General features: G+C 48.4%; 1 protein-coding gene across 2 annotated transcripts in view; it reads left to right on the top strand.

The window, feature by feature from the left end:
* Positions 1–3,260: 3,260 nt before the first annotated feature.
* VCAN (versican) overlaps positions 3,261–16,249 on the top strand; it is a 106,360-nt gene continuing 93,371 nt past the window's right edge. Inside the window, 2 exon segments of one of the 2 annotated variants that reach the window (NM_204787.1) lie at positions 3,261–3,398; positions 11,065–11,140. In NM_204787.1, the coding sequence (NP_990118.1) occupies positions 11,071–11,140 (70 nt within the window). In that variant the 5' untranslated portion in view covers positions 3,261–3,398; positions 11,065–11,070. 2 annotated transcript variants of the gene reach the window in all.

The raw sequence follows: 16,249 nt of genomic DNA, 5'->3' as shown, positions 1-16,249 counted from the left end.
TGATTTGCCTGAACTGACAGCGGTGCTGCTGGCACTCAAATTACGTTATTTCTTTGAATTTTATGTCAGGCTTTTTGGACACAGCAGTTTGGAGGAAAAAAAAAAAAAAAAGGATAAAAAATCACAAGAAAAGACAAAGAAAATGTGACTGTCAAGCCACAGAAGATGGGTCAAGAGAACCTATGCGAGATGAGGGAGATTTTCCTTGATAGTCTGTATTTCAGATTCATAATATTCTTTCAAGTGATGGGAAGCCTTTTTCTTCACAGATGCTCAGTTTGATATTTGCACATTGGCCAAAGCCACAGTCTAATTAATTTCAGATATTTCAAAACAATGGTTTCTCATAAAGAGCCATTTAGGGTCTGTGGTTCACATTTAAAATGATAATCATTGTTGAGTCAGTAACATAAAACCCGTGCTTAAAAAGTGTGTAATGAAAATAATATTTTTCATCATCTCTGGACAATGATGTAGCTAATAGGGCTTTTTCTTCTTCTGACGATATATACTCTAGGATTGAGACCGCCTAAATATCTTCTCTTTGTTGGGTTTTCTCACACAAATCTGAACATCTGAAAACAATGATTTGTCATGGGAGACGTTTGGCAGCCCACCTTCATGGCCTCTGCCTTTGTCTCACGGCCTCCACCTCGACCTCCCCACCCAGCCGAGCCCCGCGCGGGGGGCACAGCTCCTCGTCCCGCGGCTCCCCCCGCCGGGAAGGTGCGGGAAGGCGGCCCCGCACCACCCCCCCCCCCCTCCACCGCCGGCCTCCGCCCGGGGGCCTCGAGGCTCCGCGGGGGCGCCGGGAGCTCCGCGCCGGGGCCTCCGCGCCGGGGCCTGGCCGAGCCCGGGGACGGGGCGAGCGGGGCCGTGGAGGGGGCGCGGAGCCCGCGGCGGGAGAGGAGAAGGAGGAGGAGCGGGGGAAGGGGGTGGTTTCTGCAGCCTCCGCTTTCTTCGCGGCTCCCTGAATGAGCGGCTCAGTCGTCCGGTTCCCACCAGGACTCCGCCGCTTGGGGAGATCGAGTGGGGAAGAACGGGAGGACAGAGCTTGTCCTTAAATAATCATCTCTTTTTCTTACCCGTCGTGGAAAGTGAGAGCCAAGTGAGAAGACCTGAGGCTGCCCTGCACTGAGGTAGCCCGGAGGTTTAAGCCTCAGTGCTTTGTGGTGGTGAATGTGGGCAAAAGGAGTAACTTCCCCTTTAGCCTCTAAAAATCCTGGTAGTACGCGGTGTCTGCACCAGCTCTTCAGTTGGAGCCTGGCACAAGGATCCCAGATGCCATTGCTTGGGCAGCCCAAGCTGTGAGAAAATCTGCTGGGCTTGGAAAGAGCAGGGAGCAAACTGACCTCTCTTCCTTTACCAGGAGAAACTCTCCAGTCTCCAGTGGCAGAGAGTGAAAAGGCGAGTGGAGAAGCAAGACCAGGGCTTCAGAGGCAGCTTCTGCTTTGTGATAGATCCCCTCTGGCCTGCTGAGGCCAAAGGAGGGAGAATAGATGAAGATGAATGAGAAGGGTGGTGGGAGCTGGAAGAGAGATCTGATCAAGTTTTGGTTGTAATGACAAGAAGGAAAAATGCCCCATGCCCCAGGCTGCATTCTGCCTTCCTTCCTGTGGCCTGGAATGGCGGCAGGGTACCACCTCTACCGGGAGCTGCAGTGTTGGTGATGGGCCACAGGGGCTGGTACACAGGGGAAACTGATCCAGGCAGATGCTCATGTTGCCCACAACTTCTCATAGCTAGAGGAGGTCCTGTCCTTTGAGATGGGATCACCCAGGCAGCAGGGAACTGGAGGGCCTGGTGTCAAGACAGGTGGGGATGTGGCTGTGGGGATGGGCATCAGCCACTCCTTGCAGCCCTTTCTAGCAAGGAAGCAATTATGGGTTCCCTTTGGCTAAAGAGGGAAAAGCAGCAAACTCTGAGAAGGCGTGATAAGGATTTCATGCCACAGTCCAGCTCCATTTGGGGCTGGGTCATGGCTCACCCAAACCTGAGCTGGTCCAAGCCACCAGGTCTCTGTCTCCCTGTTTGGCTGTTATCTCCTTTGCAGCTCATTCCTCCAGCCTGGTATGGAGGGCTGTTTGGAAACAAGGGCTCTGGGCTGGTTTCAAACCTGCTGTCAGCAAAGCTCCAGGGACAAGGGGGGGGGGGGGGGGGGGAGTGGAACAATAAGGGTGAGAGGCACTGGAGGAAAACCCCTCCTGCTTACTGCTGGTGATGCTATCTGGGGCTGCCAGAAACGTGCCTGGAGCGGTGGATCAGACGCACCTATTTCTCCAGGTGTCTCTTTCCTGGCTGCAGATTTGCACCTTTCTGGAGGAGGGGGCTGTGGCACATGCTGCTGCAGGAACTTGTGCCAGGGTGGTGAGCCCTAAGTGTCTGCCGCATAGTGAGATAGGTACGTTTTGGGGAAGGAGTTGCCTGAGAAGCACGACACTTTATTAACTGGTGAAAGTCCCCTTTTTGAAGGGTGGTTTAGAGTTCTGCTTAAGACTTCTTCAAGAGGTCTGGACAGAAGATGCAAAGGCTAATCTTAAGGAGGGGAAAAAGAAAAGAAAAAGAAAAAGGAAAAAAAAAAGAGAAGAGAAAAGAAGAGAAAAGAAAAGTGGTTGGAGATGCGTAAAACTAGGGTGGAGAAGCTTGGCTCGGGAGGCTGCCGATGTGAGGCTGCCTGTGAATTGGCAGCGCTAGGGGAAGTTTGGAACAATCATCCATATAGTCTTTTATTGCAGCCTGTGCTGAGACTGGGGAGGCAGAGGGGAAAAAGGGATTTTGGTCCCAGCCACTTTCCCCACTCCAGCCGACTCCGGGAGCCAGAACGGAGGAGGTCTCCCCATTCTCTCCCCGGTTAATTGTTTAATTGGGGAACAATGCTCCTCTCGCGCCCGCCTGCCCTTCTCCGCGGGGCTGATGCCGGTGAGCGGAGGGACCCGTGCGGGGCTCCCCGGCTCTCGGGGGGCTACGGGACCCCTGCATTGCCTGCGGGGGCGGCGCGGAGCCGGGGTCTCTCCCGCGCCCAGCTGCTGGCTGCGGGAGCCTTGCAAACGCGAGGAGGCTCTGGTGGAGTCTGAGAACCCTCCTCTCGCCCAGCCAGCGCCCCTCCTCTGCAGCGCTGACGGTACAACGATATAATAATGATGGGTGGCTGAGACTCGCATTTGAACTTGCATGCGAGCTCCGTGTGCCCGCAGCTCGGCGCGGCTCGCAGGCAGGTGCTCGCCGGTGGGAAGGGAGGGAGGGGAGGCTTGGGACGAAGGGGAGACCCCCGGAACCAGCACCTCCTTCCAGCACCAACCAGGGAATTTACTCGTTCATGCGGCCACTGGGATCTCTGGACTAGCCTGGCCACCGCGTTGTGATTTTTTTGCAATCTCTGCAATACGCTACCTTTTAAGGTAACTATAACTCTTTTTAACGCGCTTTCCCCCCACCCCCTCCTTTACGTGTGGTCTCCGGCAAACACCTAGCGTGAGGTTTAAAGCGATCGTTTCGCTGTCGGTACCTGTAAGGACAAAGAGTTGAACGGCAAACCTTAGGCGGGAGAGGATAGTAATGACTGATGAATTTAAACAACCTGGGGTAAGTTCAGCGACAGCCGGAGGAGAGGAGAAGGGATGCCCGAGCACCCAACGCAACTCCTCGGTGCAAAGAGGAGAACAAAGAGAACTGGGCAATTTTGGGGTGGGTGCCCCGGCAGAAGTCTTCGTACCGGTTGCTCGGGAAGGTAGAGCTGCACCTTGGTGTGGGATGGGGCACTTTCTCTCCAGGGGGAGAAAGAAGGAAGCTATTTCCTACGGCTACTGCAGACACAAAGCGCTCGTGCAGCAGGAGCAGGGAATGGCCAGAGGGAACCTTTCCGGCCACCAGGTTTCCTTGCGTTGGAAAAGCGTGCGCTCAGCCTCCTCCGCCCTTGTGTGCTCCCCACACCCCACCTCCCCACCCCCCCCACCCCTTTTCATTTTTTCTCATTTTTTTTCTTTCTTTCTTTCTTTCTCTTTTGTCTTTACCTCTTTCTTCTTTTTAATTTTTTTTTTTCCCCTCGTGTTTCTGGAAAGCTGCTGCCAGGGCAGAGGCGCTCGGGTAGCAGCATCTGTTCGGAGGAGCTGGAGAACGGGCACCGTCCGAACCACATTTCCATGGCCGGGAGAGGTTGGCAGTGGGCGCGGGGAGAGACCGCGGGGTCAGCGGAGCGAAGCGACCCCTCTAAAGCCCACGGACGGCTCTCGGGGGCACGGGGCACTGCTTTCCCCCGCCGCCCCTCGGCTTTTCGCCTTTGTGTCACAAAGAAAGTGAGAGAGCATCGTGGAAGGAATTAAGGGAGTTCCGACGGCGGGAAAAAGAGGGTCTGTGTGTGCGGTGGGTGGGTGAGGGGGGCTTGCCGGAGGGTCGGGCACCCACTGCAGGGGATGGGGCCCCGCGTACAACCTCTGTCCCTCCATCCGCCCCCACGGGCGGCCCCGAGGTGACTCCGCCACACAAAGGGGCGACGGGGCGCGGGCCAGCCCTCTTTGTCCCACTTGTCACGTTCTCCCGGCCACCCCCATTCCCTTCGGGCATCGGGATTAAGCCCCAGTGGCATTTTTTCTTTTTTGTTATCCCCCCCCCCCCCCCTTTTTTTTAATTTTTCTTTTTTTTATTTCTCCTTTTTTAAGGATCTGAAACGTGTTGCAGAAATCCATCCCAGGACAACTAGAGTGTAAATGTTGGAGTGGTTTTTCTTCTCCTTCTTCTTTTTTTTTTTCTTTTTTTGGGGAAAAAAAAAAAAAAAAGGGAGAAAGAAGGAAGTTTCCTTCCAAAAGGGGATGAGTAAGACTTGGCTGCGGGCGGGGAACGCTGGCTGCGGCGGCGGGGCGGACCCCGGGGATGTGCTGATGGCCGGAGCGGGGGCAGCCGGCGGGTCTCACTAGCAGCGCGCTGAAACCTCGCCCGGAGCCCCCTCCCACAGGCGCCGAGGGCGGCCGCACGGCCGTATCCCGCGGCGGGGCCGGTAGGGGGTCCCGTTGCCACCGGGCGCGGCCCCGCCGCTCTCGAGGAACGGGACGGGACGGAGCGCGGCGGCGGCAGCGTTATGGCGCCCCCTGGCGGCGTCCGGTGGCGCCGCTGACGGGCGGCGGGGCGGGGAGCTGTGGTTGTACGAGTGTTTAATTTCCCGCCTGCGGCGTTGCTCACGTTCGGGAGGAGAATGGGGAATGACAACGGGGATAAAATGGTCGCCGAGCGCCGGCGGGTGGGCGCGGTGTGACAGCAGGGCGGCACCGCGATGAGGCGGGGCGGGGGACGGCGTCTTTCCCGCCTCTGGCGAGGGGTGGTGGTGCGGGGCGGGCCCGGGGCCGGCGTGGGGCAGCGGGCCCACGGGGACCCTTCGGGACTGCGCCGAGTCATCCGTCGGGGCACCGCCGGCGCAGCAGTCGTCGCCGTGTGCTTTGTTTCTGAGAGCCCTGCGTTTATGCCCTGAGGGGTAGCATATCTTGTGTTGGTAACGGCTTTCACAGAACGAGCAGAGAGGCGGACATGTTGTGTGAGCGCCTCAGTGCCCCCCTCATGGCTGGAGTGCCTGTCCCTGCCCGGCCTGTCCTGCTGCCCTCTGCACTGCGGGTACCCGGGGGAGCACGACCTCAACTTCCCAGAGTGCCTAGTAGCTGGGGCCCGGGGCCTCAGCTCCGTGTGGAGGTGCGGGGAGAGGTGGGCAGAGCTAAACGAGGCTGAGCCACCCTGCTTTCCTCGGGCAGCTTCCTCACACCTCTCTGTAGTGCCGCCTGCCAGCCCAGAGCTGCTTCTGGCTTAAATTAGCGCAGGCCTATGGGATGTCCTCAGGGATGTCCTGAGGGTTCCCCACAGTTGCCAGCATGGCGATCACCAGAACATGCTGTGCTCTGGTCACTCTCCCATCTGTGCCCCTATTTGGGGCCACAGACTGGACTGCCTGCCCTCTGGGGTGAGGGGAGTGCCCCTTGGGCCCGAGGTGAGGATGCAGCAGATGCCCCACGGCCTTCGTGAAGGCCATAGGAGGACCTTTGGAAGTGATAACAGGCTCAGCAGGTGACAATGATGACTTAGATGGAAGCCAAGACAACCATGTGACAACACAGCGTGCTGATAAATCACACGACAGAGATGCAGTGAAAGTAGCAAAGTCAATTAAACGGCACTTACAGTAAAGCTGGTACGTGTCTGCAGTTAACAGTCAGATGGCATGAAGGGATCAAAACCCTGCCAGCAGAAAAGAAAGTACAGAACCTCGAGAACAGATATCAGCTGAGAATGTCCCAGTGCCCAGTTCTCAGGAGGCAGTAGGAAAGGCACTGCATCTGGGATTGGTCATTTCCAGCTTGCCTGGGCTGAGCTGGAAAGTAATGCAGTTTACTTTTTTTCCCATTAGTAAGTACTGCAACTTCGACTTACAACTCTAGTGCCAGGTTCTCTTAGGTGTTTCTCCTCTCCTATTTCCCTTCCTTCCCCCCCCCCCCCCCCCCCCCGCTCCCCCTTTTTTTTTTTTTTAATTATTCTTTCTTGGCATGAACCTTACTTCATTATACAGACAAAGAGGTTAAATGGGCAGAGACTACTTTCTTCATACTCAACATACAGCTCTGCATCTCGTGCAACTGCAGAGCATATGTTGAATCAGTCTTGGTGTGACCTGAGAAGCTGCAGCCTTTTATGACACTGTTACCTCTCAGACGGTAGTTAATTTCTCATTTTTCCAACTGAAGGGAAACCTTTTGTGTGGTTCATCTCAGTCTGTCCCACACCAGGACAGTTCATAGAATTCTTAACCTGGAATTAGAGAGACATGATGTTCTCCCATCTGGTTAAATTAAAATAGCATTGGTGTGAGATCAAGCTTGTACTGTAAACTAAACACAAGCTGGAATTTGATCAGAACTTACTGCTCCTATGACTCTCTGCTGTTGTAGGGGAAGGAGCAGCGCCTGCAAAAGTAGGAGCTCTGTTCTCTTCCTGAAGGGAGAACCGCCACCATTAGTTTTCAGAGACGTACAGTTTATCAGGGACTTGGTATCTTTTGCTTAAAGCTCGGAGCTGCATCCAGTTTAGAAACGTGATGCAAATGACTGCTATGAATCAGTCTGTGTGCAGCAGCTCCGAATGAAGTGGACCAGTCCAGTTGGACACCTGCCAACAGGCAACCCGAGTGTGGTCACATGAAGTAAGATACTTTTTTTTTTTTTTTTTTTTTTTTTTTAAATAGGAGGTGGAAATTAAACACTTTCTCAAATCGTGCAGTCTTTAGTTGGCAGGACTTTCTTGCTATGTCTGTAGTGTTATGGCTTTCTCTTCCTCTAGGTGTAGCAACACTAAGGGAAAAAAAAAAAGGCTCATGGTGAAGGTGTGACTGGAAAGAGTTTAGCTACTTACTGCATACTTACTGCTGCAGCCAGCCAGCAGAGGCTTTTATAGAGGGCAGGACTAGAAATGCAAACCACTCTTCGAGCAAGGATTTTGTTGCAGGAGCAGCCCCGTCTGATCACAGTGTCCTGAGTGGCTAAGGTACTGGTTGCTAGCAGGCTCCTCTGCCTTGCAGGCTGCTCTTGAGGGAGATTGGTGCTTGCCTGGAGAGCCCATGTGCTCCTTCCAGGCTGGACTGCTGTTGGGGCTGGGCTGGGTGTTGCTGTTTGCATCTGCCCACTGTTTCTCAGACAGAGTAATGGGTCAATTTCACATTTAATTCTGCCAGCTGTGGTAGAGCAGCGCTTTGTAACCCATGAGTGTTTATATGAACCCATGGAGGGCCGGGCTGTGAAAACTCATGCATGGCGTATTGCATGGCAGTAGTACTTGTGATGCTCATGAACCTAAGGGTTGAACCCTTCCCCCAACATTTTTCATTGTTTAAAGGCCTCATGGTGGAGGAGATTTAGAAAATTGAGTGAGAGGAGATTTTTGAAGTGCTGGGTGGGGTTTTTTGGCAGGTGTCTCATATTAAGATCTGTGTTCATGTACAATACTTTTTTTTTTTTTTTTTTTTTTTTTTTGAGCTGTGTGAGCTCTCACTATAGCAAATATAATTTCATCAGTCCTCATCACAGGGCCAAGTCAAGATCCCAACCATGAGTGCTCTCATGGTTTGGTCCTCAGCGGTCACAAGGCATCTTGGAAGCCATTTCTCTGCAGTTGTCTTTTCTGTTTCCCCATTACGTTTTGAGTATATGTGTTTTTTTTTGAGTTCAGTGGCTGAAAGCTGAAGATGTTTTTACAGTAAGATTCCTCAAACTATGTTAACACTGTTACCAGCATCATGCTGGAGGCATGGTACTCTGTGTGCAAGGTGGGCAGGAACGAGAATGTGAGATCTTTCATATACCAACTGCAGCTGTCTCTCAGCAGCTCTGCCGTATGGTGGCAGGTCTGATGGATTTACCCACATGTGGGACTGGTTGCACCACTTTGTGTCACAGTACTTCAGTGAGCTTCTGGGGACACAAGACCTTGCATGGGTACATGTTGTCCACTGACAGAGCAGCAGCTACTGCAGAGGAGCATGCAACCCACCCCACTTCGGTGCTTCATACCTGTCTTCCTGGAAAGTCATTTGTTCTTTTTCCACTGTGAGTTTGTTTGATCCCATTGTCCAGTTCCCTTGTTTCTGGTCTCAAAAGCCATGGTTGCCTACTGAGGGAGAAGGGATGTGGAGTGTATGGGTAAACATGGAAAGCTAAACTTGTAAATAGTTTGTTCTAGATTTTTGTTTAGCTGTTGATGCAGCCAGTGTGTGACACATGGGAAACACATGTGGACAGAACAGCTCGCAAGGTCTGGAACTACCATGTCTTCAGAAAGGCCAGAGCTTTTGCATTCACCATCTTTGAGGTTGGAGAACACTGTGGATCTCCTTTGTGTCCCGTCTTCACAGTACTTGCATTGCTGCAGGAGCTAGTTGGCAATTGCCTGGGTGCTTTACAGTGGTTTCAGGACACAGAGATGCTTGAAGCATCTTCTGGTTTCTGCACATCTGCAGGCTCACGGTGACCTCTCATTTTCTGAGATGTTGTGTAATAACAGGGATGACTTGAGTGTTTATCTGAGAAAACATGTGTCTCCCTTTATTTGAAAACTGTCATACTGCATTCAAAGAATTCTGATGTCTGCAGCTCTTACCTAGTGCAACCTTCTTACTGTTGACAGTGTTCTATGGGGGCATAGTATTCTGAGGCACGGAATAGGTTTTTAAAGTTAGTTGTGCAATAAACACCTGTGTGTTCTCCATTTGCAACCTTGCTTGTATAAACTGGGAGAAAGATAAAAACAGCCAGCTAGTGTTCGAGTCCTCAGAAGAAGCTTAGTGGAGGATGGGGCTCAAAATGAATAAAGTCAGAGATGTCTTGGTTCTTGTTTGGGACTCGCTTATGAAAAGTGCAATTTTAGTGAAGTTAATATTGCCAAATCAGTGATATCACATCGTGCTGTGAGCTCTGTCAAATGGATGAAGCAGAGATGAGGCATCTTTGGCAGTGTGCAGCCTGCTCCATGGAAAGCAGCTGTATTCTTTCCTCCACGCCCTGGGAATAGGTTGCAGCGTATGTTTCCCAGTGCAACCAGCCAGCCCTGGCCATCTGCATATAGGGAATGAAAATGGCTTGGATTTTCAACCCTTTTGGGTGGGAATTTTGAGCATGATGCTGTTATGTTAGAGATTGCCTCATTGGAAAGTCTTCATTTGAGATGTTTTGCGTCTTTTCTGAACCATTCAGCCCTTGCAGGTCAGGTGCCAGTTCACACAGATTCATGTGAAGTATGGGCTGCAGCTGTTATCGGTGTAGGGAATTTTCCTGGAGTTGAACACATCATCAGTAATTTTCTGAAGAAGTTACTCTGCGTGTTTCACTTTCCTGTTCAGTATAGCTTACAGAATTTTGTGGGTGTATTTGTTAAACCCTACAACATTACATATAAATACAAAATAACTAAAATGCTAATGTAAAAAATGGCAGAAAATGTATGTGTTATACACAGTTCATAGCAGTAACACAAATCTGTTTAATCCCTATTTTGCTGTTCAGCTGTAGTCTATCTTAGAGTTCAGATTTCTTGCCTATTTCCGAGCCAGGTAGCATAATTTGACAGCAGTATCAGGAAACTCACTGTTCTGTGATTTAAAACTGTTGAAGGGCATTTGACAAATCATTGCTGAGAGCTATGCCTTTTGATGCCTCAGTAGTGCGTATGTATAACTGTGTGGGGAAGGGATTGTTTATAAAAGCATGGTGGTGAGTGGTCAGCTGTTGGTCTAACTGATCTTAGTGGTCTTTTCCAACCTTAATGATTCTATGTTTCCAATAGTTGACATTTATGGGAATTGTGGTGCTTTTGCTAGAAGGCTTCTTAAGTTTGCGGGATATTTGCAGATGTGTAATTAGCAACTGGAATAAAAATGAGGACATACCATTATGAACATGCAATGTATTATGTATGTGTTATATGTGTTTTCTGCTGTTAGAGCATGGAGCCTGTAAAAGAAGCGATAAGCGAGCATAAAGGGGATTGACATGTTTGTTTATTACTGCAGACTCAATAAACTGAAATTCATTATGAGTTAGTGTTATACAGCCATTAGAATCTATATTGCATTGCCACTATAATAAATTTCCACTATGAAATAATATGTACAGCACTTTTAAAAGCAGGACATTTGTAGATGGAAAGGGTCATAGTGCAGATGTTGATTCATGCTCAGAATTCATGAAGTTAATGTGGGAGCCTCTTTTCAAACTAAGGTTGTTTGCTGATGCTAATTGATAAGGCAGTCTGTGTTATGGACGCAGAACTTCCTGGAGGCTGCATCTGAATTGGCAGCTCTATGGGAGGAAGAAGTCATCATGCTGTACTTATGGACTGCTGTTGCTGTGTGAGATTAGATTTAAAACAGTATAAAATGGCGAAAGATCAGAATATTATTATTCACTGTCCTGCTGAACATCATTTTTTTGAGCTCACGACTGCTTCTGGTGTCAACCAATGATAAATAGAGTTGTACCGACTTGCTACACTTTGTAAGGACTCAATGTTATACTAACCACTCATTCTGTTTCTCTTTATTTGTAGATCAAGATGTTGTTAAACATAAAAAGCATCATATGGATGTGCTCTACGTTAGCTATAACATATATGCTACCTAAAGGTAAGTCTGTTATACTTGGAATAATTTATTAAAATTCATTCCAGTGACAGCAGGACGCAGCATGGTCCAACTGATAAAGTATTTCCCAGGACTGGGGAAATGCGTTTTCTGATTTTATCTCTGCCACTCTGCTGTGCTGTGTAACTAACTTTGTCCCTGTTTTCTCCCTTTTGCCTGCTGATTTACATAGAAAACTTTTGGCGGGTGAGCATGTTTTTGGCAAGGTTTTTGCACATCTATTTGTGTCTCCTGTGGTTTGTCAGTGACATTACCATAATTCAAGTAATGATAAAGACAGTGTGATAACGTGATAAAGACATTACAAAGCATAGAACGAAACAGCTTGCCTTCTTCAAATGTTCAGGAATGTGACTTAACTGCTTTAACCTCTGCTTGTGAAATGTTGGACCTGTTCATCAGATATGTCTCACACCTTCATTTGGCATGGCCCACAGAGGAGTTCCCCTGCATGGATGAAGTGGAGACTCCAGGGGGAGAATAATTTTGGTGAAAGGAAAACAGCTTTCATGAGGGCTTCAGCAGTGAGCAGTGCCAGCGCATGAGAACAAGAGCAGTTTGCTGCTACAGACCTAGTCATAGAATCATAGAATCATAGAATCGCTAAGGTTGGAAAAGACCCACAGGATCATCCAGTCCAACCATTCACCCTTCACCAGTGGTTCCCGCTAAACCATGTCCCTCAACACAACATCCAAACGCTCTTTGAACACCACCAGTCTCGGTGACTCCACCACCTCTCTGGGCAGCCCATTCCAGTGCCTGACCACCCTTTCAGAGAAGTAGTATTTCCTAACGTCCAGCCTGAATCTTCCCTGGCGCAGCTTGAAGCCATTCCCTCTAGTCCTATCACTAGTCACCCGAGAGAGAAGAGGCTGACCCCCAGCTCACTACAACCTCCCTTCAGGAAGTTATAGAGAGCAATGAGGTCTCCCCTGAGCCTCCTCTTCTCTAGACTGAACAATCCCAGCTCCTTCAGCCGCTCTTCATAAGGTCTGTGCTCCAGACCCCTCACCAGCTTTGTTGCCCTCCTCTGGACACGCTCCAGGGCCTCGATGTCTTTCTTACAGTGAGGGGCCCAAAACTGGACACAGTACTCGAGGTGTGGCCTCACCAGTGCTGAGTACAGGGGGACAATTACTTCCCTGTTCCTGCTGGCCACACTATTTCTGATACAAGCCTGGATGCCATTGGCCTTCTTGGTCATCTGGGCACACTGCTGGCTCATGTTCAGTCTAGCGTCAATCAACACCCCCAGGTCCATTTCCTCTACACAGTCTTCCAGCCACTCTGCCCCAAGCCTGTAGCGTTGCCTGGGGTTATTGCAGCCAAAGTGCAGGACCCGGCATTTGGTCTTGTTGAATCCCATCCCACTGGCTTCAGCCCAGCTATCCAACCTACCAGATCCCTCTGTAGGGCCTTGCTACCCTCAGGCAGATCAACACTTCAAGCCAGCTTGGTGTCATCTGCAAACTTACTGAGGGTACACTCAATGCCCTCATCCAGGTCATCAATAAAGATATTAAACAGGACAGAGCTGACCCCTGGGGAACACCACTCGAGACTGGTCGCCAGCTGGATTTAACTCCATTCACCACCACTCTCTGGGCCCGGCCCTCCAGCCAGTTCCTTACCCAGCCAAGAGTGTATCTGTCCAAGCCACGATCTGCCAGCTTCTGCAGGAGAATACTGTGGGAGACAGTGTAAAAGGCTTTGCTGAAGTCTAGGTAGACCACATCAACAGCCTTTCCCTCATCCACCAGATGGGTCACTAGATCATAGAAGGAGATCAGGTTGGTCAAGCAGGACCTGCCCTTCATGAACTCATGCTGGCTAGGCCTGATCCCCCGGTTGTCCTGCACGTGCCGCGTGATCTCCCTCAAGACAATCTGCTCCATAATCTTCCCCGGCACCAAGTCAAGCTGCAGAGGTGGCAAATTAAGTGCAGGAGTCCTGGGTCTACAGGAACAGCAGTTCTGCACACCAACCAGTCAGATCCCAATGCATGCACTCATGTAATTGATGCAACAGCAGCCCTATGAGTTTGTATGTCTCTGACACTCTATATTCGGGGTGAAAAAAGTGCCACATACAAGTGAGATATGGAGGAACCAAGAGCCCCAGACTCTGCCTGCCTCTGTGACAACTGAAGAATGATCCTAAGGAGGCATGCTTTTGGGGTGGGCAGTGTATCTGCCAGACCCTCTGCTGTGGGGGGGCTGTAGGCCAAGCTCGTTGGAAGCTGTGGCAAGCTCCTGGCTGCTGGGGCCTGGAACAGGAACATCTTAAAGCAGCTGCAGGTCTTAGCTTTGGGTAGAAAGTAGGAGCCCTATTTACTTCTCATGGTGATTACATGTTAACACCGAAATATATATCCATGTATGATTGCTATGGTTTGAAACTTTTGACTCAAAATTAGTAGGGAGCAGGTCCCTACAGCAGCTGCAGACTCTGAAAATTGGGATGATAGTTTTCCCAAGCCTCAAATCAAGACAATTATTATTCTACTTTCTTCTTCTCATGAGCCTTTGGAAAATCAAATATACTCTATACTTTTTTTTTTTCTTTTTTTTTTGGTAGCTCTTATACTGTGTCTAGCAAAGTTCTTTCTTAGGTAGTTCTTCCTGTAAGATAAAAACTGTTCTGCTTAGAGTTGACTTTAGAAGAAAAGATGGTGGGCTTTTTTTTTTCTTTTTCTTTTTTCTTCACTCAGGTTGGGAGCACTATCCTTCACTGTTTCCTGTCATCACTTCCTCCTTCAGTTTCATTTCTCCATTCTTTACTAAACACACAGCAGACCAAGACAAGTAGAAGACATTCTCAGAGACAAAAGACTCAAAGCTTCCGGGAGGGGCAAGGTGCTGAAACTAAGCTTCCATTTTCTCATTTATTGAGGGCTGAGATTCTTTTGGTTATTAAATGTCAAGCTTTTTCTTTTTCCCCCCTTGCCCCCCCATTTTTTTTTACTCAGTAAAATGTCTGTGAGTGTACACTGATGTACAGCTCTTGGATCTGCAGGCATTTAATTATTTGTTCATATGAAGTATTCTGCAAGGCAAAGCAAGTGATTTTCAGAAGAGGTCATGGACTAACAATGTCAGTTTATGTAGGGAACTTAAAAATTTTTATTTACTAAGTTGTAGCATGATTAGTCAGCTTTAAAATGGAGTAAATGCTAATACATCACTCACCTGATGAGAGGTATGAAGTTAAGATTTTAGCTGATAATCAGCCTTTGGGTGGAGAGCATGTAAGAAGAGAATAAGCAAGACAAATGAATCTGACATTATATGTAATGCTGACATTTCTGTTACAACCTATTGAAAATCTGATCATGCTTATTTAGGGCATAATTCAGTGGTCAGTCTAATCTCACATACATCATTTAACACTACATGGGGTAGTTGTGCCCCTTCTCCGTACCCTAGTGCTGGCTGACATGTTTTTCTTTGTGTTGACAGTATTTATGGGGATATATGTCCAGCTCAGTCAGGTAAATGACTTGTCTGAAAGACATCAGATAACCCTTTTTGCAAGTTAGTTTTCAGCTGGATCAGATCTTTGATCTGCCTCTCTGATTTATGCAATTGCTTGAGCTGATAGAATTAGGGGAATGGGAGTGCATCAGTGTCTGTGGAGAGGTGAGGCTGACTGGTAGAACAAGGGATGACACCATTAGGTGCCCCTGAACTTACTCCACCTTTCATCACCTCTGAAATGGTTTATAAATGGTTCGTGTAACTTCCAGAACACAAGCAAGATTTCTGTGAGTGTGCTGGTGTGGTCATCTCAGGAATATAGACAAGTTCTGACCTGTCCTTATTCACTTGAAACTTTTGGAAGAAGTGCAGAAAAATCCTTGTGTTCCTAGAAGTACATTGTGGACTTCATGGGTTTTATTTTTGAAGTTGAAGATCATATGTTAGCCACAGAGGCTCTCAAATGTGAAATTCTTCAGAATACAGCCATGCTGATGAGGACAAAAATGAGGTAAACTTTAATGTGAATCAATCCAATAGAGTCTGGGCTTGATCCATATATTTCTGTTTTGTAGAAATATTAGTAAGTTTATGTAATAACTCTTCTGAGGATGAATATTACAAGGTCACAGACAAACCTTTCCAGTCCTGCTGTTTAGAACAAAGAGAAGGAAAAAACACCTTTAAAATAAAATCTGTGCTTGCATTTTGAAAAGTTAGACAGGAATTTCTTACATTTCATTTCTTTCTTTTTTTTTTTTTTTTTTTTTTTTAATCAGGAATTTGAATGTAAAATTGATGCCTTGAAATCTTTTGTGAAACACAGATTCCCATGCTTCTGTTCCCCAAATGGGTTTGGTTAACCATAAGGGTTAACTGAATAGTCATTTGCCTATGATTAATGGCAGTGTTGCCTTTTGGGCAAAAGTGTTCTGATATCTTAGAATCATTCTTTTGAAACTCATATGGGAAATTTGTCAAAATCAACAATTATTTTATGAAAGAAATAAGCTTTGGCAGTTGTCATTTTCTGCTAGGAAAAATGTTGTGTTGAAAACTTTAAACATCAGTTGAGACTACGAATGTTGAAAAATGTGTACTGTTTAAAAGCTAACCTTACTGTCCAGTCTGCACAGCAGCGTTCTCTAATCATCTGTCATTCAGTCTGATGTTTGATTTTGGCATCATTGATTCAGTTGTTTCCTGGAGCGTCTTCCTAAGCACTTCCTTTCCTCTTCCACTATCTCCAAAAGGCTTTCTTTGGATGTTCCCCCAAGCACCCCTTTTTGAAAAAAAAGCAAACAAATTTGTTAATTTCGGAATCCAAGAGATTAATTAGGTTATTGAATTGTAGAATCATCAAGGTTGAGAAAACCTCCAAGGTTATCTAGACCAACCATCCACCTACCACCAATATTGCCTCACTAAAGCGTGCCCCTTTAGTACAATGTCTAAACGTTTCTTGAACACATCTGGGGCCGTGACTCTGCCACCTCCCTGGGCAGTCTGTGCTAGCACCTGACCACGCTTTGATAGAAGTCTTTCCTGATATCCAACCTAAACCTTCTCTGACACAACTTGAGGCCGTTCCCCCTTGTCCTACTGCTTGTTA

The sequence above is a fragment of the Gallus gallus genome, chromosome Z, assembly GCF_016699485.2.
Source record: "Gallus gallus isolate bGalGal1 chromosome Z, bGalGal1.mat.broiler.GRCg7b, whole genome shotgun sequence".
In the NCBI taxonomy this organism is placed as follows: Eukaryota; Metazoa; Chordata; class Aves; order Galliformes; family Phasianidae; genus Gallus; species Gallus gallus.
The sequence above is the reverse complement of the archived record's forward strand: the minus strand, read 5'-3'. Positions and strand labels throughout refer to the sequence as shown.